The sequence below is a fragment of the Sinohyriopsis cumingii genome, chromosome 19 (genome assembly GCF_028554795.1).
Source record: "Sinohyriopsis cumingii isolate HCF-2022 chromosome 19, ASM2855479v2, whole genome shotgun sequence".
In the NCBI taxonomy this organism is placed as follows: Eukaryota; Metazoa; Mollusca; class Bivalvia; order Unionida; family Unionidae; genus Sinohyriopsis; species Sinohyriopsis cumingii.
This window is the reverse complement of record NC_142979.1, coordinates 59,140,849-59,168,680: the sequence shown is the minus strand read 5'-3', so window position 1 is coordinate 59,168,680 and position 27,832 is coordinate 59,140,849. Positions and strand designations below refer to the sequence as shown.

The 27,832-nt window shown below is 35.0% G+C and overlaps 1 protein-coding gene across 4 annotated transcripts in view; it reads right to left on the bottom strand.

Moving 5' to 3' along the window:
* Nucleotides 1-27,832, bottom strand: part of LOC149775782 (major vault protein-like) — a 50,657-nt gene that overhangs the window by 5,164 nt on the left and 17,661 nt on the right. For all 4 annotated transcript variants that reach the window (XM_089944128.1, XM_089944125.1, XM_089944126.1 and 1 more), the window contains exons 5-11: nucleotides 24,691-24,917; nucleotides 18,415-18,540; nucleotides 15,156-15,266; nucleotides 11,349-11,474; nucleotides 9,562-9,950; nucleotides 8,477-8,674; nucleotides 7,935-8,076 (exon numbers count right to left, since the gene is read on the bottom strand). In XM_089944128.1, coding sequence (XP_089800254.1) covers nucleotides 7,935-8,076; nucleotides 8,477-8,674; nucleotides 9,562-9,950; nucleotides 11,349-11,474; nucleotides 15,156-15,266; nucleotides 18,415-18,540; nucleotides 24,691-24,917 — 1,319 coding nt within the window. The remainder of the gene's footprint in view (nucleotides 1-7,934; nucleotides 8,077-8,476; nucleotides 8,675-9,561; nucleotides 9,951-11,348; nucleotides 11,475-15,155; nucleotides 15,267-18,414; nucleotides 18,541-24,690; nucleotides 24,918-27,832) is intronic.

Sequence of the window (27,832 nt, the reverse complement as noted above, 5' to 3'; positions counted from 1 at the left end):
TTTTAAAAATGGTGATCATATCAAAGGGTGGATGGCATAAATTTAACAAATTTAAAAGGTATTCATGCAGTTATGTGAAGTTTCATCAAACTTTATTCAGCCATTCTGGATTTCACTATTTTTAGCAATGGTGACCATATGTGATAGCATGTTGGCATCATTTTCATAAAACTGAAATGTCTCCATGAAAGAAAACTTTTGGTCAACTTTATTAAATCATAGTACTGTTTGAAAAGACGTCTTTTTTCTATTTGTAACCAGATTTATTTTTGGATATTTCTGTGTGGTTTAATGCCATTTTTTTCTGCACAAGATAGGCTATTATATTTATATCTATGGTGGCCAGTATAGCTGGTGGAGGAAGAAACTGGGAAGAACCACCAAAACAAAAAATGCTAATAGAAGCTTTCTCACATATCCACATCGGCTGAACCAACACTCAAACCCATATAGGTGAAGTGTGAGTATTCTGTAAAGGCAAGTGCCTTAAACCATGGGGCCACACCATATTTGACTGTAGAAGCTGTGCTTTTTCCCCATGATGCACTGTGCCCATTAGTTTGGTTTCCTCTTGTGTACACTGCTCTGTACCCAGCTACATTACTAAGAGACATAGATACACAGATTTGTTAACTTACCAGCCTACGATATTAGCTTGCCAATATTGGTCATGTACCACATAGCACATTACTGGGATTATATGAAGAAGGGAGCCAAACTAAACGTCATGGTGCAAAATGAGAAAAAAATTTGATTCAGTACTTTTACAAAAATGGAGGATGCTAGTTCTCTAGTCTCATAAGCACTAAAGTGTGATGGAGTTATCAGTCAATATACCATACAGACAAAAAGACAGTTCTCATCCTCTACCTCCCCCTCCACCAACTGGTGGCTACCCATATACTGGCTGTTCACCAGTTCAAACTGAGCAATACAGATGAGGATACTTGTATTTATTGGGAGGTGGGAATGCACTTGAAATTGGTAAGTATGAGATGCATTATTAACTATTAACTTTCTCTGTTGAACACGTTCTCCCCAGTTATCCTTCAAAAGAGATCTGACTTATTTCAAATATGAAGGATAAACCACTCCCTTAACAAGAGGGCAACATAACTATCGGTGACACTTGACATAAAAATATTGTTGGTCTGCAACAAATTTTATATTATTCACAAACCTTTGGACAAATCAAGCAAAACCCATATAACCACACTAAGTGAGTAGGTTGTGCCTTTATTGACTTTGTTTTGAGGTTGTCTGTGCCACAGTCATTGGGTCCAACATGTTCAATTTCCTGCTCTGCAACACCAGCATTTGGAGATAAAAGCTCAAGAAGGGAGAAGCCAATGGCTTCAATGATGCACGAGATAGAAATGTTACATTCAAATGCAAATCAAAACAAAAAATTACGTCTGAGATACTTTACAGAACGACGAGCAAATCACACACAAAGTACACTGATCATATTGAACATATAAGATTGAGCATATCCAAGTACACTGAGCATGTCCAAGTACATGTAGCATTTGCATATCCAAATACACTGAGCATTTCCAAGTAAACTGAGCATGTCCAGGTACACTGAGCATATCCAAGTACACTGAGCATGTCCAAGTACACTGAGCATGTCCAAGTACACTGAGCATTTGCATATCCAAGTACACTGAGCATTTCCAAGTAAACTGAGTATATCACAAATCTTAAGCCAAGATGCCACAGCTTGTGGGGTTTTGATGCGTTTCCTCACCATTACCCAGTGTATCCCCCAGGGGCGTAAAATTGAGGGTTAAAAAAAAACCTTGGTGTCAGAACTGGGGGTTAAATAAAAAATGTGGAGGTCAAAAATGTACTGACAAATTTTCATATGACTTGTACTTTTTTAGCTTGAAATAGGATATTGCAACTTGCACAACATACTCTCTCTCTCTAAACATACAAATACATCAACGTGCACAATCAACAAACAATGCATTGTCCATTCAAAGAATAATTTTATTAGTTCATTTTTGTTTTAAAGTCATACTTTTAACAGTCTCCTTATAATCAGTATGAAGCAATATTATAGCCCAGCACAGTACATACAAGCCAATACAAAAAGCCAAATAAATCTTTTTAACAAAATGGCAGTCAAATTACTGCCTTTCATAAAATGTGTACTATCATCGGTTTCATTGTACTTTTTCGTCCTAGAACATATTTATCCACATATCAAGGAGGATAATGATTCATCTTCTTTCTAATAAGTTACACTTGAACTTTAAGATCTATCTTTTACTGCAGCAAAGTTAAAAACCAACAAAATTTGCAATGACCTGCTGACTTTGTAATCCAAATAACGCATTTGTCTCTGCAAGTTTACTGATTTCTTTGTTGTGAAAGAATGTCTTGAGTTATAATGTGTTCTCCAGATATCTTGTGGCGAACGAGGGCAGATTTTTTAAAATTCTAAAACCTTGTCACGAAAGGATTATTCACTTTTGCAGTCTTCTCAATCACGCAATCTTAAGTCACACCGGTAATCCTAATGTATGAATACCGTATTCCAGTCAAGGGTATTATTTTTTCCATTTTTCATTAAAGTTAGATCCACAGTTACTCTTGTGTTCTGCTTCTTTCACTTTCTTCGCTAATGATTTTTAGTGCATGTCGTTTTAATCTGGAGATCACTTTCTAGTGCAACAAGCATTGAGATTAAACATCTAGATGACAGCTTGCTGAGCTCGATGGAAATAGCATGAAAGCTCACGATTAGGGGAAGCTACTCTGTCATAACATTACCTATGCTAGTCTGGTTCATTGTTTTGAATGTTCCCTGCATTGCACTCTACTCTACGAATAGAAGAGCGCAAGGCAAGGAACAAACAAAGCGGGGAACCAGTCAATGCCTATGCTCGAAATATATATGATGCCATCCATCATCCAATGCATTGGGTATTAAATAAATCCTGATCACATTATGAAAATCCTTTGCATCAAAAAAACGCACGGCAACAAAAAGTGTGTGTCAATTTTATACAGTGTGCGTCCCTGATGCACAAATGTGCATAAAGGGAAACACTGCCATTACCAGAAGGTGCTTTTTTAGTTCCATGACTGTTTTCCATGATTTGAGGTAAGGTCTGAGAGCAGGGACCAGACCTTTCATCACTGCCTCTATTGATGATTTGAATGAGGAAAGTAAGCAAAATCCCTATCTTCAGATAGCCCAAAGAAGGTACCTGTTTTTGGCTATGAAGACCAGTTGCATTATTATGACCACACAACCATCCAATCTGAACTGCAGTTTGGATCCATTGAAAAGGGATGCAACTTGCTCACACTACATGTCAAGACAAGACTATCAAAAACATGTTTTGTAACACTGCAGCTTCAGCATGGTTCTGGTCAGTGTGTCATACTTGTTGAGTCATTAAAGATTCCACTTGTGGAATAGTGTGAATGAGCTGGACTGATTCAAGTCAAAAGTAATGGATCAAGCCCAGCAGATCACTGTCTTGACCTCTTCCTAAATGTGTCAGATCAGGGGGCAGGAGGCCCTGGTTGTAACAGGTGGTAACCTTTTCTCAGAGAATTTTTTTAGCAAGCTGAGAGATAAAGACCTGCAAGGGGACAATGTTGATGACTTGTACCAGTCCCTAAAAAGATGCCACCATCCCCAATATACCTTCAGTGGAAAACCTAGCTCAAGAGATCCTATCCATATCAAAGGGTCAAAATTCCTCCTTTTTATGCAAGGATCTCCAGACTGGAGCCAATCATACTGAAGAATTCTGTTCCAGCTGACTTATAGGACGCCCATGACCTATGCTTCTGGGTTTAAGACTAGAGCTTGTAGTTACACCTTGATGAAAAAAGGTCTAATATTGGCAGCCGCCCCCCCCCCCCCCCCCCCCCCCCCCCCGCCAGCACATATCATATGAAAGGCTGATGGATGAATAGACTATTCTGTTAATGAGTTGGGACACTTCTCAACAGTGACTCGGATAGGATAAGCCACCTGGGAATGTGCCTGACCTGGACTGTGATCTTGAGCATCAATGCAGAAAGTTCCATACCTGGACACATATGTTGGACGATTTGGTTCCCAATTCCCTGAAGGATGTCTGCAATTATGGCTAATCTTTCTAAAAAAAACTGACATTTCCATAAATGAATGTATTTACTATAACACTCATTTCCACTACTAGACTGATATGAAGTTCTATGGCTCCCACCTGCTGTTTACCATAGTGGGGCATGGCAACAGGTGGGCTCTCCAACTATTTGAATTGGAGTCCACACAGTCTGTAATGTTTAGTTCAGCTATTTCAGACAATTCCTATCATGAGCTATTGATTATCTTGGCACTAAAAGACCAGGAAAATGATGCCACTGGACCGGTAGAGCCATCTTTGTATGAAAACACTATTGAGAAAAATCAACACTGAGCAAGCCAATGAGTTGAAAAACTAATAGCATTAAAATCTACTCCTTGCTGGACAATTAATTCTACCAGCTTGAGAATCCATGTCAAACACATGCCAGGGAGATGAACAGGATGAGATCAGCAAAAAGTCCATAATGAGATGGACAAAATAGTAGGGATGGGGCAAGACCTCATCTCACTTCTCCCAATTTATTAGAAACCCAAAGATTTTTTACTCTGTCCTTAACCAAAGATGAACTTATCTGTTTTTGAAGATATTATAGCTTTTGAAATTGATCTAAACATAACGATGCAGTTGATGATTTTTGTGAAAATCAGTTAGCTTATGTCAAGACTAATTCAGAGAGCAAGGAATTGGTAAATGGCTTCTTAAAAGCCAACATAAAGGAACTTGTGTGAAGCCAGGTGGACAGCAGCTTGAAAATATGTGACACTGATGTTAAATTTGTCCATTTTAAGTCAAAGATTGGGTGTTAGTGCCATTTCTGTTTGAACCTTAGCATGGCTTTGTTCGCATTCAGCTGGCCAAGATCTATGAATGGCATGTACTTCCCATTGGGTTTTGGCACTTGAACAAGCCTGGAACAAGATTTCAGCTTGCCAGCATGTCAAGCAGACAAATCTCCTTCAAAATTTCCACATCCTCTGGATTGGATGTAACATTATGGATGGAGAAGATGAAAGGACAGGGAACTGGATCAACAAACTCTTAAGCCTCTTCAAAAAACAACTTGGATTGACCATTCACTTTGCTAACAAACATCAGAGCAAAGCACGCCAAAAGTGAGAGTTTTGTGTCAAGAGGCAGGTTGTTGACAGGCAGGTGGAAAATCACTGGTAATTGTTGGGAGGCTGGGGAAGGAGAAGCCTTGTTCCTATCCTCCTTATTAAGCCATAGGGCATGCTAAATCCTGAAATCAGACCAAGTCAAAACTGCTGCTCTTGTGTGGTGTTAAAACTCCTTTTGCTGACATTCATATTTCATCTGTGGATGAAGACATTAGTGATCCATCTTATAAAATTGCAGGATTGAAATGTTCACAACCATGATATTTTTATCCAAGCTTGGTAAGTCAGCATTGTGTGTCTAAATGTGTGTATTGTCAGCTATCTCTGAATTCCCGATGTTTGAGATCTCCAAAAGACAACCAGTGTTTCTCTAATCTTCACCAAATACAGCAGTAGATATAATGAGGTATGTCCATCCTCAACTCCTACTGAAGCCATGACTGTATCAATTTATTCAACAGTCCCATCTTCAACTCCTACTGAAGCCATGACCATATCAATTTATTCAACAGTCTCATCTTCAACTCCTACTGAAGCGATAACCGTATCAGTTTATTCAACAGCCTCATCTTCAACTCCTACTGAAGCCATAACTGTATCAATTTATTCAAGTCTCATCTTCAACTCCTACTGAAGCCATAACCATATCAATTTATTCAACAGTCTCATCTTCAACTCCTACTGAAGCCATAACCATATCAATTTATTCAACAGTCTCATCTTCAACTCCTACTGAAGCCATAACTGTATCAATTTATTCAAGTCTCATCTTCAACTCCTACTGAAGCCATAACCACATCAATTTATTCAACAGTCTCATCTTCAACTCCTACTGAAGCCATAACCATATCAATTTATTCAACAGTCTCATCTTCAACTCCTACTGAAGCCATAACTGTATCAATTTATTCAAGTCTCATCTTCAACTCCTACTGAAGCCATAACCATATCAATTTATTCAACAGTCTCATCTTCAACTCCTACTGAAGCCATAACCGTATCAATTTATTTAACAGCCTCATCTTCAACTCCTACTGAAGCCAAAACCATATCAATTTATTCAACAGTCTCATCTTTAACTCCTACTGAAGCCATAACCATATCAATTTATTCAACAGTCTCATCTTCAACTCCTACTGAAGCCATAACTGTATCAACTTATTCAAGTCTCATCTTCAACTCCTACTGAAGCCATAACCATATCAATTTATTCAACAGTCTCATCTTCAACTCCTACTGAAGCGATAACCGTATCAGTTTATTCAACAGCCTCATCTTCAACTCCTACTGAAGCCATAACCGTATCAATTTATTCAACAGCCTCATCTTCAACTCCTACTGAAGCCAAAACCATATCAATTTATTCAACAGTCTCATCTTCAACTCCTACTGAAGCCATAACTGTATCAATTTATTCAACAGCCTCATCTTCAACTCCTACTGAAGCCATAACCATATCAATTTATTCAACAGTCTCATCTTCAACTCCTACTGAAGCCATAACTGTATCAATTTATTCAAGTCTCATCTTCAACTCTTACTTAAACCATGACCGTATCAATTTATTCAACAGTCTCATCTTTAACTCCTACTGAAGCCATAACCGTATCAATTTATTCAACAGTCTCATCTTTAACTCCTACTGAAGCCATAACCGTATCAATTTATTCAACTGTCTCATCTTCAACTCCTACTGAAGCCATAACAGTATCAATTTATTCAACAGTCTCATCTTCAACTCCTACTGAAGCCATAACTGTATCAATTTATTCAACAGCCTCATCTTCACCTCATACTGAAGCCAAAACCAATTTATTCAACAGCCTCTTCTGAATAAATTCCACACAGTCCATGGTGGGGGTCAGAGCCAATTGATCAAGGATCTCCCTGCACTCACTGGAGGGCTGGGGGAGTCCTCTGACATTACTTTATGTCCACATAGGTCACTCCCAGTGGCTGTAAAATTGTCTCTATGTATGGCACAGTATCTATCCACGTTAAAGCAGATGAACACTTAGTGCAAGCAAGGCACACTTGTGCATCCTTGAGGACTTTAAACCATTTTGTCACCAATGTTGAGCTAAAATGACAGAAACATTGGAAAATAATAACCCGTAATAAATAAGAAAATTATAGCAAATAAGAAGCATCAGTGGCATACAACATCAGAAGTCCTCAAACTGAAAAAATAAAACAATTACTGACAAAAATACAAAACTAATGATGCCAACATGTGATAATACATTAATAATCAATACTTTACCAAATTTCTGGATGGATGGATAGAGAACATCGATTTCATAGACAATGAGATGCAGTGGTGGATGATATTAATTCTACTGTAGCAAAAGCTTCAACTAGTAAATATCCAGTTTGTGGGTAGCCAACTATCAGTGGTAAAGGGATGTAATGGGTAAGAATTTCTTCATTTCTATATATTAAATACATATGGGGGAGAAAGATTTTTTTCTTTTTTCTAGGAGAGATGGATTCAAGAGGCAACAGAGCAGATTTCCTACTGTTAATATGATTGGTGAATGTTTTCAACAGAGAAGCAATGGAATGCAACACTAGTAGTCTGTGAAATGTTAACAAGCCTACCAATCTTATAAGGATTATAAAATGAAAGATTCATGTAACGTGTCACACAAAACTATATCAGTTTGCTATTTTAAAGAAAAATATCAATATAAATAAAAGTTTCACTTAGACAAACCTTGTGGAAGTCGTCAAACTGTACTTGTGCCACAGCACCTCTCACACGGGAGGCAATGGCCTTGCAAGAATCACCAACAAAGTCTGGTACACTGAAAATCTTGTCAGCATCTTCCTTGCTGGTTTTATCAGCCTCAAAGTGCCTGAAATTAATTATAACATGTCTGAGCATCACATAAAATCTCCATGTGCAAGGCCAGTAACCTATAAATTTAAAATGACTTTCCTTTGAGAAAATCAAAATAGCAATATCATTATTTATGATTCATGTCTTTCTATTTAATGTTTAAAATTTTTTTTATACATTTACCACTTTGATCTAAAAGTGAAGGCATGATAACATTGTGATAGTTGATGATGTCAGTGATGATTATATTGATAATGATGATGATGATGACATAACATTATTCTTTAAACACTGCGACTCCAGACAGGACCATCACACAAAGAAACCAAGATAATTTAGATCAATATCACATTTTCATCCAAAAATTATATTTCCAATACCCAATGTGACAAAGAGTAACTAAAATAGTAACTTACCAATTATAGGAGAGCTGGAGGGAGAGTCGGGCATGATCAGCAGTTTCCACGACAACGATGTCAGTACAAAAGTCAGGTCCCAGCAGTAAGCACAGTGATTTGATTACATTTGGCTTTTTTGGCTTTCCTCCTGAGAGACTCAGTTGTGTGAACTGTTCATCTGGTCCCAGCATCACCAGCTCTGGACCAAACACAACTCTGAATAAAACCAATAAAACTGAATAAAGCCCTGTAATTTAACTGCAATCTGCATCAGATACAATCAAAAATGGAACAATCACAATGTACACATAAATATGTCCTTCTGTGATCATGACAAATTATGAAGATTTAAATTTTAGCATGTCATTTTATTTAACTAAAATTTCTGAGGAAGGTTAAAAAAGCAAGATTTTATTATCATTTCAGAATCTGTGAAAAAGACCATTTTGCAAAATTTAACCACCAGTTAAGCTGAAGAAAAATACAAAAGGTTACATTTATGTACAGAAAACTGGAAATGTTTTATTTTATTGACATGCAAATGTATTATCAAGAAATGACAAAACAAAAGTAAACTACAGAATTGTTCCACCCAAAAATTTTAACCAAACAATCACTACAGAGAAATGAAAATCCCAATTTATTTATCCTAATGTGGACAGTTTATTTAGTGTTTCACAGCATAGTAATACTAATAAGTAACTTAATGCAGAGATAACTGGAGTAAAGTGCCTTGTCAAATGGAATACAGTAATGGTATTATTTTCCTGTAGTTAAGACATGTCTAAAGGAACATAATTATGAAACTTTCTAAGACTGCTCTTTAATCTGATGACCACATCCTATGATAATAGAATGCATTTCCATACTTGAAGTCAGGATCAAATAAAAAAATTCCCATGTCAGATAGGTCAGGTATTTGATGTTGGCCAATAAAACATCAAAGTTTTAAATCAGATCTGATACTGGAACATGAGAATGCTTTTATAATCTTGGGGATAGGAGGACTTCCACCTAAGATAAGCAATGACTGGACCCTAATAAGTTAAAATAAACTCCAACAAGGAAGAAGAAAAAAAACAAGAAATATATGCTTTTCATACCTCGCCTTCTTCTCTTTGTAGTCGTAAATCTGTACTGCAGCATTATGAGGCACACGGAAAGTAACAACTCTTGTCTTGTCACGGGGCTTCGAAGCTGCCTCACCCTTTGCACGTTCTCCTCTATCAGCCAAAGGGTCTTTGGCCTGACCCAAAAGGTTCTCAACTGCAGGTGGCAGCTCCTTCTCCCATAATTCCTCATCCTGGCTAAGCATGTATGTCTCGCCAGTGACATCCCGAACTTTACCAGTCTTAATGTCACGGACATATATACCTTCATTCTCATCCAGGGGTATTGCTTTTCTCCTCATCACCACTTCTACCTCAACTGGAGGGACATATTCTTTTGGCCCACGGATCATCCATCGGTCTCCTGGGTTACGCTCCAAATCCTACAATACAGGAATGAATGATTACAAAACCAATTTCAATTACATCACAATTGCAAGACCAGAGTCATCTAACGATAACCTACCGGAGAAGACATCCTCCTGCTTACGTATCGATTACAGAAAGTATCCTAAGGAGGATTACTCAGTTTATATACAACCCATGTTACACTTAGTTTCCATGGTAAAAGAAATAAATTATTGAATTTGGAAAATTCTAAGCATCAAAATACACATGTACACAACCTGCTTAACATTTGTATCAAGTCTGGTTGAAATGTCTTCTGGTGGCATTTTTTTTTTTTAAGTGCTAAAGTGAATAATATGAAGATAACACTAATATGCAGTTGTCCAAATAAGATTTAAGGTTTGTGACCTATCTATCCCTACTGCCTCTCACCTCTTCACAAGGGCAGCACTTCCAAATGGGCCTAGGGTGGCAAAGTGCTAAAAGTATCATTGCATACCGGGGAGATGATTTTATAAAAAATTATGATGATTGGATTCATCTATATTTCCAGCCCCACCAAAATGTTTGCAATGAAACAAAATAATTACTAAGATTCCACATGTAGGAAGTTTGTATGCTCAAAGTACAGAAGGAAGTGACAGATATCACAAGTTTCGTTCCAGAAGTGAAAGTGTGGATGGATGAATAACAAAGAAACAAAAAAGCTTAGCATATTGAAATTGAAGAATTTTGAAGAAAAAAATACAATCTACATTGCTAATTTAGTACATGTACCAAATTTCATATTAAAATGTTGAATGGCTTTGCAGTTTTGCTCCAGAAACAAAAGTGTGGATAATGGAGGGAGGAAGGGAGGAATGTGCAAAATCATTAAAAATATTTAAAACAAATATTCATGAATAGTAAAGGTACATCTACACCACTAGTTCAATGATTGTACCCAATTTTATAGGGATATCAAATGGTTCTGGAGTTGGAAAGAAGGTGTGCATAATGGATTGGTGCATGTATGGACTGATAAACAGACACAAACTCAAGACCCAAACTGAGGAATTGTGAATAGCAAAAGACAAATCTGGACCCACAGGTCTAAAATGTATGCCACATTTTAAGGAGACATCTTGACCACAGGCCTAAAAGGGGACAGAAGGGCACACAGTTGGTACATAGTGTTGGGTTTTTTTCAGGAGTGGGACAGGGCAGCATCTTTTGATTTCAAGTTGGAACACTAATGCAAGGGTAAATGATGTTACTGGCCACTTGCAAGAAATTAAATGGTGTATTGTTTACTTGTGTTTATAACTGAGTGTCCCATCATGTCAATATAATCACAATAAAAACTCTTAATGGTAAACATGCTTAATTTGCTGGAGTTCCCAGAACTCAATTAACCTAAAAAGCATGGTTTTGCAATTTAAATGTACACATACTTCTTCTGTATCAGTGAATTTCTCATTGGCCCGAAGAATGAGTCCCTCATCCTCACCCATGATGTACACATTCTGAATTCCTTTCTCCAAGTGCTCACCAGGCATCAAAAAGAAGGACTTCTCACCCTGCAAAAAAGTGTCATAATACAGTCATATATATAAAAAATCTTGTGGTTGTCTTTTCATTTCCTCCGTAGTCAGTCATATGCTCCAAAAAGACACGACAATGTAAAATAAATAACCATGAAGAATTTTCCTTAATTGCAATGAAAAATTATTTAAACATTACAATTTGGTTTAAAAACAATGAAATATGAACTGAGCAAGTATACCTATGACTTTTAAAAATGTTCAAAAATCTTTAACAGTTTTAATATTGCTGATCAATTATCAGAGTAGGTGACAATAATGTCAAAGTGATATCCACCCTGCCCTTTACTAACTGCTTAGCAACAGAACAATAGCATCAGGTCATACTCTCTTCCGTAAAGTTCATAATATACTGAATTTCAAAATAATCAATTTACATGCATCTATTAAGAAGAACTATTTGGTATAAAGCATATTTTGCATAAAACTCCACAGCAACCATAATCAATGATTAGATAGTTCAACTCAATGAAGCTTTTATCAGTCTCCTGAAGCCATTTGAAGCATTAATCAGAAAACAATTTGAGACTATAGTCATCTTGACAATGAAATGTTGGTGCCATTTATAAATAAAATTATTAAAAATATTATACATTACATTAATTTATTTTATCATTTTAAAAAAATTCATTTTAACTTGTAACTGGCACTGTAGTATTATGCTGTAATATTATTAAACTAAGCAATCAACAACAAATCTACATAAGTTCATAAAACACTAAAATTTCAAAATTATCTGTTTAAAAACTTCTGTTAAGAATTCTTAAGTATATTTTGCATAAAACTCCACAACAACAAGAGTGTAATCAATGATTAGATAATTCAACTAGCAGTCTCCAGCTGCCATAAATCAGCAAAAGAAAAAGACAATAGCAATCTTGACAATGATATGTTGGTGCCATTTATAAATACATTTTCTTTTACAAGGAACCATTCTTTTTCAATATAAGGTTCATACAACAAAATGAGTTTACAAGAAATGTTTCTTACAGAAATTAAACATTTATGTTATTTTGTTAATCACTGCACAAATGTTGTTGTTGTTGTTGTGGGGTTTAACGCCATTTTTCAGCACGATAGGCTATACATGGCGGCCAGTATTAATGGTGGAGGAAGAACCCGGAAAACCCCGGAAAGAACCACCGACCCACGAGAAGCTACTGGCAGGCTTTCTCACATGCCCACATTGGCTGAATCTTAGACTCGAACCGCCGCAGACAGAGGTGAGATGGCAGTGATCCGTAACGAAGAGCGCTTTAGACCACTCGGCCACTCGGGGCCCCCACTGCACAAATAGTTAGTAAACTAATTAGCAAGCCACTACAACAAAGAGATACTACTCCATCTGGTAACTACTCAAGACATCTGACTGACCCAACATATTTGTTTTAATATTTATTTATTCATTAGTTTTGGAAAATAAATAAATATTCTGAATTTAAAAAGTGATACATTTTATTTAGTTCTAGCTTTGTGTATTGCCTCAGCTAAATCAAAGGAGTTTCAGGAAATACCAGTTTAGTTTTCCAAGAAATTCAAGAACTTCTGAAGTCAACTGCTCGAATTCAAGCTATTTTCAAGGCTGTATTAACCACATCTATAATATCAAAGTTGAAGAAATATAATGAGCTCATAAATAATAGAGATGAATGTCATTCTGAAGTATTTTTGACAAGTCTCATTGTTCTTAAAATCTGCTAAACAAGCTATAATCACTCTCTACCCATGAAACCATATTTTACTGGGTTAAAGTCACAGGTTTTGAATAAGCTTAGAGTGAAAGCAAGTAGTACAAAAATCACACAAACTATTACCTTACAGTGCCTAATTTCACAAAATAATGCACACCAAAGATGTTTTTATGTATGGTTCTCATGATTATCTGGCCTCATAAAGCTTCAACTAATACTCTCTTCCTCTAATTTGTATAACTTATAATGTGCTGGCTGCCAGTACATCTGCCAAAGGAAAACCCCAGGAAGAACCACTGACCTATGGGAAGCCACTGGCAAGCTTTTTCAAATATCCACATTGAATGAAAGAAAGCTCAAGCTCATGCAGAAAGAGGTGAGTAAGTGCCTTAGATTTGTCAACCACCTGGGTCCCCTTGAAAACATGTGAAGATGAAGTTTTTTTAATAGTGTTAACAGACTACAAAGTTGTTGTCCACAATACAGCATCAATTTTATAGAAAATCTGAGCCAACCTTAAAGGGCACTGTTTGGGAATTTATTACCAGATTTTGTATGAAGCATATTTCTGTTGCATAATGTAACGACCTTTACTGAGAGCAGACCTATCTCACAAGGTCTTTTTTTGTTTTTGCAATGGGTACCAGCTTCTGTTTTCTTAAAATGTCTCAATTATGAGATTTTACAAAATCTTATTGATAGCAGATCGTCTAACAACTTTTTTCTGAGACACAGGAAGAGTTGCAATGATGAAAATAATTATCCAACTGTAAAATGTCACATATGGAAATCTTCTAATTTGATGAAATTCTTTAAAAAAAATTGCAGCTTCTGTTTTCACAAAATGTCTCAAAATCTCTGCTGAATTCCAAGATTTTACAATATCTTAATGACAGCAGACCTGTTAACAATATTTTTTTTTTAAATTTCAAAGACAAAGAGATAGCTAAAAGGGTGAATTTTCAAATTTTAAAATGTTACATCTAAAATTCTTCTAATTTCCTCTAATTTTTCTCAGGAATGAAACAAGAGGCATTGTAAAAGAATTCAAAATATTATGGGTTTTTCAATTCTTGATGTTTGCTCAAGGTGAAATCTCCATTGATGCAAAATGAGCAATAACAAATAAAAAATAAAAAATGCAAATCTGAAGAAGTAAATCTGAGATGCATGTGAAACTATGAAAAGGCCCTGGTTTCACTAAATCTTTTCAATTTTTTTCTCAAAATGAGATTCTAGATTATCTTGCTTAAAATAAAATCTGACAATACTGAAATTTTAGTAAGAGTCATACAGAATGAATGTGTGTCATTTGGATTTTTAATGTAGCTTTCTAAACAATTTTTCAATTATACTGCTATGATGTATGCAGCATGGCAGTTTATAGTTATGTCTAGCACTGAGGCATCACACCCTACCCAGTCATATTATCCTGACACGTGGCCAGCCAGTCCTAACACTAACTTTTTAATCTTGAGAATCAATTGAGGCAGCTGTTAGTACCATTTTTTATAAGTCTTTGGTATGACTCAGCCAGGGTTCAAACCCACAACCTCCCACAGACAAAGGAGACACTGGAACTACTCAGGCCACTGGAGTGGTAGATTTTGTTTTTTTTTAAAAAATAATAAATTCATATGCACAGGTACCTTTTTATTCATATAATTTTTTTACAAAGAATTTCTTAAATTTCAAAAAGTTCTTGATTTTTTCCTGAAATAATCGGACTATTTAAAGGTGAATTTAACACATTATCTGAATTTTAACCCACGATGCCTCTTCAAAGTTCAGTGAAAAAATAAATGTTTTCAACATATCAGTATGAATCATTAGGAAATATAAATTTGAGGAAGAGAATTTCATATATTCAGTGAAACTGGGGCCATGTCTCTCAAGACAGACTCAATGTATTATCAAAAATAACAGTATATAAAATAAGAAGTTCATTTGCTAAGATTCAAATTACCTTAACCAGCTTTTTCTTCCCAAGCTGTGGTCGCCCCTTGTCATCAACTGGGTCCAAGATAACACAATACTGACGATTGGTCAAGGTCGTGATGTTGACAACTCCAACAACCTATAATGTTTAATATATAAAAATGTACAATAATAATTTCTGGAAAATGTCAAGGTAGGGTGCAAACTCTCAGTGGTTTCCTTCTCTGAACTGCAGTTCATGGTATTAATACAGATGTCCCATTCTCCCTTTTTAATATCTCCCTTGAACAAAATCTTTTAAAATTAAAATAAAATCTGTTTCCACAGCAAGCTGTGTTAGAAAAAATGAACAAGACATTTTATGTGTTTTTTTCCACCTGGGATACCAGACACAAATGCAATGAATGAACAAGTCATGCGTCTCCAATGAGGTGGCATGAGTTTTTCTTGATCAAAGAATATAAAATTAAAAATTTCTCTCTTGCACATAATTCATGTCCAGGATAAAGCATATCTTGTAATTTGGAGCAAACATAATGCGATGAGATCAAGATAAAATATGTCACTGACGAATTCAGAGATAATTTACTTGACTATTAAGTTACTATCTAAAGAAAAATACAGAATAATAATCTTCAAAATGATGATGAAATGATCTCTATAAATACAATCTCTATAACACAAAAGTATTATAGACACATTTTTTAAAAATTTAATGCAACAAATTTAACCAACTAGACTGAGTACTTCCCATTTTTCAAATGCCGTACATTAATTTCCAATACAAATCCTAAAATTTCTGAAAATATTCTCACTAACTTTGCAGCTTTTAAGACAAGGCCATAACAAGAAACTAATGTTTTGTCAAGCCATACTTTTATCAAATTCTTTAACACTCAGCTTAAGTTAATCTAAAAACACTGACCTTAATATTAGGTGTGGATGGCATGGTTCCCATGCTTTTCTAAATATAAATTTCCAGGTCTTTTCCAGGTTTGTTTCCATGGTGAAATTATTTTCTTCAAGGTTAACATATGATCATTACTGAATGGAATTAAAGAACATTTTGGATTATAAAACATGCATTTTCCAAATCTGATGATGTTTCTCTTTCAAGACACTCGAAAACATGTAGAAAAGATGATCATGTACAAACCACAAAATAAGTCACACAAAACAAATCTGAATATATTCCTATAAATTGGCATTTAAAGCCATTTCAATGTACAGAATACAAATCCTAACATTACTTTGCTGACCTGCATTATATTGCTACATGGAAACAACATAATCAGCATAAATTATTTTGTTTTCTTTCAAACCTTTAATTCCAAAGAATTCGACAGCAATATATGTGCATGTTATACAAAGTAAACAGTTCCCTTCACAGTATGAAAAAAACCCAATAAATGTAAAGTATTAGAATCTTATCTTGTAACGAAAAAAGTTTAACCCTGAATTTATGTGTGCCAATAAAATCTCAAACAATATTTTTCAACCAACCTAAACTCCTTAAGACGATTTGATTAAAAATTCCATCATTTAAAGACATTTACAAAAGGGTTGATTTAAATTTTGACAAAAGACCCTCAAAATTATATATTGTTGTATAAACAAAGACTGAATTTTCTGTAAAATCAACTTTTCTTCATGTAGTTCAATAAACCAGTTCCAAAACCTGTATTGATACATGGGCTCTTATCGTTTCTTAATATATAATAAAAGGGATGACAATTTCCCATTTCTCCTGTGTTATATTTTAGATCTGAAACCAATGCTTCAAGCTACATGTCACTGTAATAGTTTCACACCAAAGTTCAGCTCAGTGATTCAACATTTTTCTAATCTGGGTTTCCTCCAAATATTCCAACCCCATTTTTTCACATTTGGACATTTAGGATGGAGTGTGGGTTCAAAGCAATTACATTTTAAAAAAAATTGGAATTTGCCACCACCATAAGATAGCTTACCAGTGGGCCTAGCAAATTTAATCTATGTTATATCGACTTATAACTACATGAAATTGATAGGAAAATGATTTATTTTGTAAAAAATGATAAGTATTATATTTGTTATGTCTTTAATCCGCTGACAGACTAGACGAAACAAGGCACAGATGAAATCTTACCCGGTACTTGCCATTTGCATTGATAGTCACATGACTTCACAACTCTCAAACAACGATATTGGAAGTCCAATAGTCAAGTGATATCAACAACAAACTCCTTTTTAATGTTGTTGTACAAAATTTCAATTATATTAAATGAAAGTCTGATACCTTTTGTAAAAACCAGAAAGAACATAATTCTCAATGTAATTATTTCACGAACTATAAGGAACTTGGCAAATCCAAGTCATCAAGCAGTGTAGTCTGGTTCCCTGCTTCGTAGGTCTCAGAATAAATATACAGAATTTTGTGCTCTTTCGTTTCTGTATTTTTATTACAACCACAATATGACTTTCATGTAATCTTTTTTTCTATAAGATATAAAAATGATGGCTGTGAGATTCTGTGTGCTCGTGCAACTAGCAATCAAAAGCACTAGTACCTGCTAAAATTTCATCAACACATTCATTTTATCATCTTTAAGCATATTAAAGACATAACGACTTTAATACTCGCAATTATAGAGAAAATAAATAATTTACATATCGATTTTATGTAGGTATAACTCGATTTAACGTTTAAGTTTGCTAGCCCATCCACTAAGCGGCTATGATTTAACGCCACCATGTTCTCCACTTGTGATGCTAGACTGGTTTTAATACCTTCCATGTAAAAAAAGATACGGATATCAAACTTTCTATGAAACAAAATGTCTACTAGATGAACCTAATCCACTGAGCGTTTGGATTGTCTCAACAAATATATTTATGGCAAGCACCCAAATGATCCATACTGCAACCTACTAATATTCTGGTTAGAACTCGATAAATTTAACTCAAGATCATTTCTGTTACAACTCAATTCCGTAATTGTTTCGGGCGTCATGTTGTGGAGGAAAATTCTTGGGGTTTTCCTGACTTTCGTCAATATTTACAAAATTTAAGGACTTTTCAGAGTCGGGAAAATAATTATCATTTCTCACGACTTTTATCCAATTCCCAGGTAGCGTGGGAACCCTGGGATGGATCTACAAACATACTGTCAGATGAAGCATATGCAAAGAATGCATTGTGATCTCTATGTCCAGATTCTGCCATGGCAGGCTTGACAAATCATAAAATTAAAGTGATTTCAGGAATATAAATTACATTTCGGTGAAAATGGTTCTGATGAAACCTACCTCTTCATACACTCCAGGAATATGGGTTTCAGTGTCACTCATTGTGATCAGCCACTCCTCTCCATTCTTTCTGGTCACACCAAAGTCATCCTTAAATGTTCGCAGAGACCGCAAGTGAAGAGCTTTCTGTAAAATAAACATGGTGATATAAATTTCAGATTATTGTTCTGTCAAATAGACAGGACAACAAAAGTGACAAATATTCTACCTAATAATTTGCACCAACTTTCTGCTCATTAATGTGGGTTTCAATAAATATTGTATCAATACATAACTTACCCTTTCCTAAGGATGGTTTTAGTTTCAATTCACACTTATAAAATGAGATTAGATTTAAAGAACCAGTCCAGCAAAATGAAATGGCAGTCAAGTATCATTTCAAAATTCCACATATATTATTTAATGCTGTTTTTTCATACTAAACCAATTTGCTCTTTCCTAACTGAGAGGTTATATAAATATTACAAAGTGAATTTAGATATAAAGAACCATTCCACTGAAATGGCAGTTGAGCAAAATAATAAAACAACTTCAGCACTGGTTCATCTCTCATGCATTGGTTATTTTGATGCTGAATGGTTATTTTGGAAATGTTAACAAACTTGAATTCACCCTTCTTGCAATATTACAACTGTTTTTATGCACTGATTAGTTCCAAAATTTTATTTAGTGTCTGAAAATAAATAAATGAATGAAAATTCCAAGCTGAAACAACCAAACCTATAAATGATATAATGCTATCCATTAAGCCACACGGCAAGGTAATCCTACTTTTGGGACAGTGGAAGGTTAGTCCTACATATTACTATTAGAACCAATGAACTGATCCCAGTTTGTGCAGTCTGGTACCAAAACTTGTACATGACTAAAAGGAATCTAAATTACAATCCAACATTTATAAATTCATAACATATAAAACACATGAAATAAGTATCTGTTTTGTGCTAGATAAGGGGTCAGCAAATATTTTACATAGTGTGCCACTTTTTCTGGATTAATTACAAAACGAATGAGCGTGTGCCACCAGTAAGAGAGCAGCACGGTTAAAATCAAGATTTTTTGATGCCCTTCACGTGCCACACAAAACCTCTTGATGTGCCACATTGTGGCATGCATGCTGTAGGTTGCCAACCCATGCTAGACTATATTTATCCACTGAAACCAGTTCCTATATATGTCACCATATGTGACCATGCACAGGTTTCATTATTATCAATAACAGAAGTGTTAAACAAAAAATTTCAAATTAAGGATTTGGCTTTAACTCTTTCCTACCACTGACGTATATCCACTGCATACAAGTGCCTTGCCTCCACAGTGTCTGATAAATCAGTCTGTATCCACCATATCAGATATCTGCGTGGCTGTTACTTGTATGTGCTTCAGACCACAGTAACAAATAGATGTGATGTGAAAAAATGCATTTATTTATTTTCCCCTGGTATTAAATCAAAGAATTGTGGCTCAAACTAACACCTATGGTGCAAAATGGATGAAAACGAAGCATGATGACGAAGTATATAAAACAAGATAAAAAACGAGGTGTCCATAATGTGCAAACATTGTGATGTTTGTCTGTTTAAAACATAATTGCTTTACAAGTATCACCAACAGCAAATTAAAAACTAGTATAACATAATGATCAAGTAATTATGTGTACAGATCTGAGATAAAACTACAAAATAAATTATAGTGTTACAAATGGTGTGTTCTAAGATCAATTCAATGAGCTTTTTCATCAATCTTGTGGAAGTTAGTGGTATAAAAGAATCACAAAGACAAAAGGTAGTTATAGCTTTTATATATGCATGATAATGTATCTAAAATAGGCAATTATAAGGAAAATAACTAAAAAGAATTGGCCCATATTCCCAAATCATTAACTAAAAGTTATCACTTGGCTGCAGCAGCATCAAGCTCTGGGAGTCAGCCCACAAAGCAGCTGTAGTGACCCCAGCAGCCAGGCAAAACAGTGGGTCACTGCAGTAGCACTAGAAGTTAAAGAGTCAATGGTTTTCTCTTTTAATAAAGGGCAACATTCTTCTGGTATCTGTACAATTGAGAACTGTTCCCAACAGGTCAGCAATATAGTTTTAAACAATATGTTTTTGGTTACATCAGTGTCAGTTATCTTATGAACTGAGAAATGTGATACATCCAACTTTTGACAATTTAAATAATATTGTAGCTTGCCAATACTATTTGCAAAGATAACCAGTCATTCCTCCACTTTCTGAAACCGGTTTTAATCCATCTTTCTTATTTTATCAAAGACTGAAAACACTGGCACATAAAAATTTTGTTCTTCCAAAATAAAAAGGCTGGAAATTACAAGCATAGAAAATTATTTTGGCAAGTTATGTCCAAAGATGCTGTCAGAAAACATGGCAATGTAGTGTAAAGGTTTGTCTGCTGCAAAATGAGACCTAATTTGTCCATATTTTGTGTTTATGTAATTTTTCTGAAGTGTCTCGGGGAAAAAACACCCCAATGAACAGTGTAATGACTTGAAAGACTTTTGACGATAATGCAAAGTTAGTTATCATGGCATTTATGTACAATGAAGTTTTCAACCATACTTGATTGAATTTTCAATCAAAATACTGAAAGTACTGCAAGAATGGAGATTTATATGTATGAGCAGTATTATTAGTTAATGTAGAGTTTAAATGCACATCAGCACAATGCTGGCTATATTGTGCCAATTAAAAGTAAAACTACAAAAACAAGTCACACCAAGATAAATCATGTTAGGCCATTGTATGAAACGATCCAAGACAATTGCAGATAAACTACAACACCCATCAAAATTAAACCAGGTCACACCAAAATCAATCATGTTAGGCCAGTGTATGTCACCACTGAGGCACTTGCAAAGGAAACTTCAACCTACATCAAAAGTGAAGTGTAAGATGAAGCTATAATCAACTTCTGAGTCTCATTAACTTCTTGCAAATTATCTATCAGTCACAAAAAAAAGGAAGTACTGAATCAAGGTCTTGGTGAGGGCTGACCCAGTGAATGATTACACCATTGAATTTCAGCTTTACCCAGGTAAGATGCAGATAAAAGGGAAGAGGGATTAGCAACACATGAAAAGGTACATATTTGCACTAAGATGGTACAAATGACAATTTCCATTACTGCAACATCAGAAAGATTCGGGGCAATTCAAGACAGCACAGTAAGTGGAATTTACCGCTTGTGTTTGGATTGTCAGGAAGTAGATAGATATACATGGAATCAGCAGTAAAAGTTCTATCAGCCAGATTCAATATTACAGCTATAGCACAAAAACATGAAATATAGTGGACCATGCAAACGAACTGAGAACTAAATATAGCATTGTCACAGTATTTCATGTTTTTTATTTCATGTTGTGGTCACCAACAAATCTGAACTAATAAGAAAATTGGAACATCGTGTCAAGCTGACCAAGAATAGATGGAATAAGACACCACACATGGTGGATTTCAGCTTGGATCTGAAAGCCGCTTATCAGACACAACCAGTAACAACACTAGTTACAGTCACAGGAAGGCATCTTAAGAATGATGAAAAGAGAGCAGCAATGTCAACCATGGTACAAGCAGAAGCAATAAAAGAAAGTTGTAAAACATTATTTTTGTGTGGACTGCTTTAAAAATATCACCAAGATCTGTTGCAGAATCAGTAAATAAAGACTTGCTGGAGCTTGATAGATCTAATTTGTTTTTCATTTCAATGACCATCTTGTTCAAGAGCTTCATCTGTTTCTCAATGTTAGTAATAAACTCTGAATTTAAAGACTTTTTCCAAACTTTCAAAGACCACAAACATAGATTTCCAAGACCTATTTTTGCTAACGTTTTGTATACAAGTTATATGAGAAAACAATGAATGCAAAATACTACAATATTGTTTAATGATGAAATTCAAACTATAATTAATTTCCAAAAATGGCTTTATAATGATCTGGAAGATAGGTTTATGATTCATTGTTATTTCAGAAATATATAACTTATGTATCAGATTTAATACAAAATTGTTCTCTTAACAAACATCAATTCTGCTTTAAATGCAATATTATAGTGGCTGTTTTTTTCTCTTCAATCATTTTTGAAAGAGAAGCTACCGCTGTCATCTTTTCCTCTGCTCTTCTCCTAAGCATTTAACTCTGTTACAAGCACAATGAGCCCTTTTAACATTGCTTCTTCTGCCTTCTGAACAGAGGAAGCATGTAGGATGGCAGTGTCAGCTTCAAGAAACAGATTTTTGGCCTAAATTCTTCCACTTCATCTATGGCTAAACCCTGTTTCTTTCCTTTTCTGATTTTCTCATGTTCCACCTCTGCTTTCTTCTTATCCAGATAAGCATGGTACTCATGTCCTGCAGAGGAGGCATACATCATCATTTCATTGCTAATGATGATTTCCAAAGATCCACCTGCTTTCTCATTGTGTCATTGATTAGCCTTTGAGCTCTGAGGCTTTCTCTGCTGAGGTTCTCTCATATACCTGTTTGTTGACAGAAAATCCTCTCTCCACTGTTGACTACAACATTTTCTGGAGAACATTCCAAAGTTCAACATATTCCTTTCTTTTGGAAAGGAAGGAATAAAACACTTTATCAAGGCTGTCATTTGTTCTATTGAAGTATTTCATGGGATGATTGTCCGACTGGATAACTTCATCCACTAATTTTCCATACTGAGTCAATATTAAATCGGGACTTTACTTCTCTTCCTGCCTCACACACATTTCATAACAGTGTGTAGTTATTGTGTACTAATTTGCATCTTACCTTTGGCATGACTTGTAAGGGCTCCCTCACCCATCAAAGCCAAGATGATCGCCTTTTTACTCAATGCAAAAAACGCCTTTCATTTACATGTCTTATCCTATCTCATGTATTCCTTGTATTTCTCTTGTTCAAGCCAGATATCGTTGAAAGAGCAAAGACCTGGTATTTTTAAACATGAGGTGAAACAAAACTGAAGACGTAAATCGACTGAACAAATTTTGAATCCTCGAGCATGTGTTACTTTTGCGCACTTTATACATAGAGTGAGCTCAAGTTCAATGTAACCAAATTTCAATTGGTTGAACAGTCTTGTTAAAAAAAAATTGTGATTTAGTGTAAATGAACATTTTGATTGGCCAAAGCTGATGAACTTGTCCAATCAAATTGAACAATTCATCAAAAGAAAGAAGCCAGGAAAACCGACTACATCCGAATATAACGACCTTAGGCGATTTTATTTGCGATTATAATAATAATAATGAGGACTTTGTATAGCGCCTAATCTTTAGAAGCTCTAAGCACTTTACAACTTTAGATAACACCTAAAAATATATATAATGATACGATTACAAAAAACAAACACCATGAAATTAGAAAACAAAACATGCTGAAAAAGTTATGGTGCTGACTTCTTTTGATGAAGGGTGTAGCCGGCTTGTTTTGATGAAGAGTGCATTTGTTACTGAAGTTGCCGCCAAACCCAACTTTAGATGGCCAAACAAACGTTCGTTTGTTATTGCAGCGGCAATGAATCTGAATGGGTCATCAAAAGAAAAAAAACAGGAAAACTCCACTATCCAAATCTAACAACCTTGGACAATTTTATTTCTGATTATGGAAAGAAATTAAAATGTTTGGGTTTATTTCAATTTTCGAAGACTTTTAAAGACCTCAGGGTAATCTGCTCGATTTTCCCAAACTTTCAAGGCCTTGAAAATGCTACCTCATTTTTCCCAAACTCTCAAAGACTATCAAAGACCGTATGAACCCTGCCTTGCATGTGAGCCTTTTCCTTCTGCATGTTGTGAAATATATACCATTATGTAGACAATTTGATAGAGTGTGTGTGTGATTTGGATTTTTAATGTAGCTTTAAAAAAAAGCAGTCATATCGCTACAATGTCTGCAGTATGGCAGTTTATAATCATATCTAGCTGTTAGTGCCATTTTTTAAGTCTTTGGTATGACTCGTCCGGTGTTTGAACCCACAACCTCCTGCAGACAATTTGATAGAGAACAACTTTGCTAAAAGTTTTACCTAAATGAAGAAATAAAATGTAAAAATGTAACTAATTTGTTACAGGCAGCCTTAGCTATAAACATCAGTAAGTCAGGTATTGTCAATGTTTCTCAGGCATACAGTTACTGATGTGGATACAACTGCCCAAGGTGATTGCTCTAATTGTATGCCTGGCTGTTTGCCTCACAAGGTAATGAGCTAAAATTTAAAAAATGCCCAGTGGGTGTAAAAACAAGTTTTAAGTAATCACTTACTTTCTCTGTCAGTACAAATGCATTCACCATATCCACCACTTCTTCATAGGCCCCTGGCAGGTAGGCACCAGTCTTCTTTACAAGCCATTCTTCACCAGTAACCCTGGTAGTACCACTGCGGTCCATACATTCTTTACGAGCACGCAGACGAATGGCCTGGTTTGGACCAATAACAGATGCCCTGATTGTTTCCTCAACAACTACTTCCTTTCTGGGTATGTATGTACCTAAACACAAGACATGTTAAGTTAGGTCAAAGGCAACTAATTACTGTCTGGGTATGTATGTACCTAAACACAAGACATGTTAAGTTAGGTCAGAGGCACCTAATTACTGTCTGGGTATGTATGTACCTAAACACAAGACATGTTAAGTTAGGTCAGAGGCACCTAATTACTGTCTGGGTATGTATGTACCTAAATACATGTTAAGTTAGGTCAGAGGCACCTAATTACTGTCTGGGTATGTATGTACCTAAACACAAGACATGTTAAGTTAGGTCAAAGGCAACTAATTACTGTCTGGGTATGTATGTACCTAAACACAAGACATGTTAATTTAAGTCAGAGGCAACTAATTACTGTCTGAGCTACAGAATCAGACAATGTATGGTAGTGTATTAAATATCATCTATAAAAAATGGAGGTTGCCAATTATCTGAAGATAAATATTGGAAAATAACAACAATTATATTAAGAAAAAGCCTTACTTACAGGTAAATTGTGTGCAATAGAAGACTTAAACAAAGAAACATTTTTATTTTATCATGGTTGCCATGCATTTTTATTGGGGCACCTACAGGTGATTTTTTGTAAAAAAATGAGCCAAGCAGCATAACATTTGTGTGATACTGATTTTCTTGGTTTTCATGGGTAAACTAGACCATAAATTTAAATATTTAAACTCACAGTGAAATATTTTCCAAGTTATTAATGAAGTGCCCCACCCCCATCTCAGTGTATCCAACAATAAAACATCACAAGTTTGTGTGCTTGTTTTAGAAACAATGGAAATTTATTGATTATATTTGCATTCAAAATTTACAACTTTATCTTAACACAAGATTAACAATTCTCAACTTTCAAAAGCAGGTCTAGATGACTGGAGCTATTAATAGTTATTAAGTCTGGCCTCTTTTTCTATATCCTGGCAATCAATTATGATACATTTTCTCTTCTTCTGATTTTTCCACAATTTCATTCATTTTCTCAAATGTCTGTCTGCTTTTATTGTGGATGGATCGCTCCTTGACACAGAAGCAGTGATAACAATTGGACAAATAAACATCTTCCATTGATACTTAATTAAATTTGTAACTTGGGATTTTATTAACATTGACTGGGACCACTTGGCCTCTCCAAGGTAGTGAAAACTGAAGTCTACGATAAAGTGAATTACTTCCCTTTTCTATGGCAAGCGCAGTTCATGCACTACTTTTATGTAAACCTTTACCAGGCATACTCTTCAAAGCAAGTAAGGCAAACACTAACGATTTTATGTGAGTGCAGTCAACGTCACTGAGAAGCTTTCTTTTAAAATACAGCAAATTTTAATATTAAGCTGTTATATTTACAGATTACCTCCCTTTTTTAAGTCCTCTTGCCCAGCACAACATAATTCATTTGATTTATGACACATATCAACACAGAGATCAAAACTATATCATTAGGTTATTGGGGAAAACATTTATTCCTTTTTGGAAAATGTGTTAATTTATTATTAAAGCTGAATCATAAAATAAATTAAATTCATCTGTATCTTCAAAAGAATAACATTAAGTGACAATGTTTTTGCAGGAGGTTTAAATGAAAAAATGAGAAATCACTGTGAAAAGTAAATTTGAATTTAGATCACAAGGAAGTAATTTTTTTATGAACTAAGGAATCGGCCTATGTGTAGTGTTATACTAAATATTATATTTAAAACAATGAAGGTTGATTATTTGCTAAAAATAGCTAACAGAGAAAAGTAAAAGTGGTATTTTAAGTTTAGTCTGCTTATGCTAAGACTGTATCGAGACAGTCATCAGAGGTGATGCAATTTTGACCTAAATGAAGATAATATATAGAATAAATATTTCTTTATCTGTAAATTAAACTGTTGGGCATTAAGAAGATATCATACTTCCCCTTCAAAATATAAATGTTGCCCATTTATTTTTTATCATTATGGGTATCATGCTATTATCACAGACTCCAAGTTAAGACAAGAATTGTTTTACACTTCAGAATTATGTACATTTATTTTGCTGAGATTACTTCCTTTAAAGAATCTTACTAAAGACTGGCATCATTTCTATTTAGTAACAATAAGACATCTTTTGGTGAAAGAACAATATTTAGATGACCAGTCATCTAGGAAAAGTAGCCAAAGATTTTCAACAAGGCCATTGTGGTGGCCATATTGGAAGTCACACTGGCACCAATTTCATTTAGAACCAACTAGATATAAGGCATCTTTTAGAGAAAACCCCATGTTGATGTTACATCCATTCAGGAGTAGTACCAATAACAAGATTTTAAAGATGGCCATGGTTGAGGCCATACTGGATATCAGAAATCCATTTTTTTTCCATTAAGGACCAGCTAGACCACGGAATTAATGCAGGTGTTAAGTTTCATGGCAATCCTAAGTTTCATGGTAATCCTAAGTTTCATGTTAATCCTCCAGGTAGTTTAGGAGGAGCAGTGATAATAAAAGTTAAAAATGTAAACAAGCACCATCTCATGACCAGGCAGACATGATGCTTCAAGTGCAATTCAGCATAATTAAAAATTCAACTTAACTAAATAAACTGATGACTTTGAGAAGAAATATTAAATCAAAACAAATAAGATTTCCATTATACCAGTGATGTAACCTAGATGAATTGGTGCTCAAAGTAACAAGCCACTTAATTCAGTTTCTTTACCCTATGGTTGTTGATCCACATCATTCAACCTCATTCATGTGGAATGGATTGTATCGATAACCCATGGCAAGAGGATATGTGTTTGACTATGCTTGCATTAAAACTTTTCTCTTTTCAAGAAGCAAAGGATTATCCAACTTGTATGAGGCTTGGCCAAATATTATAGCATGAGTTATGTGTATTAGGTGTAATCTCATTATTATGGCTATAATTGTTATGCATAATTAGCAA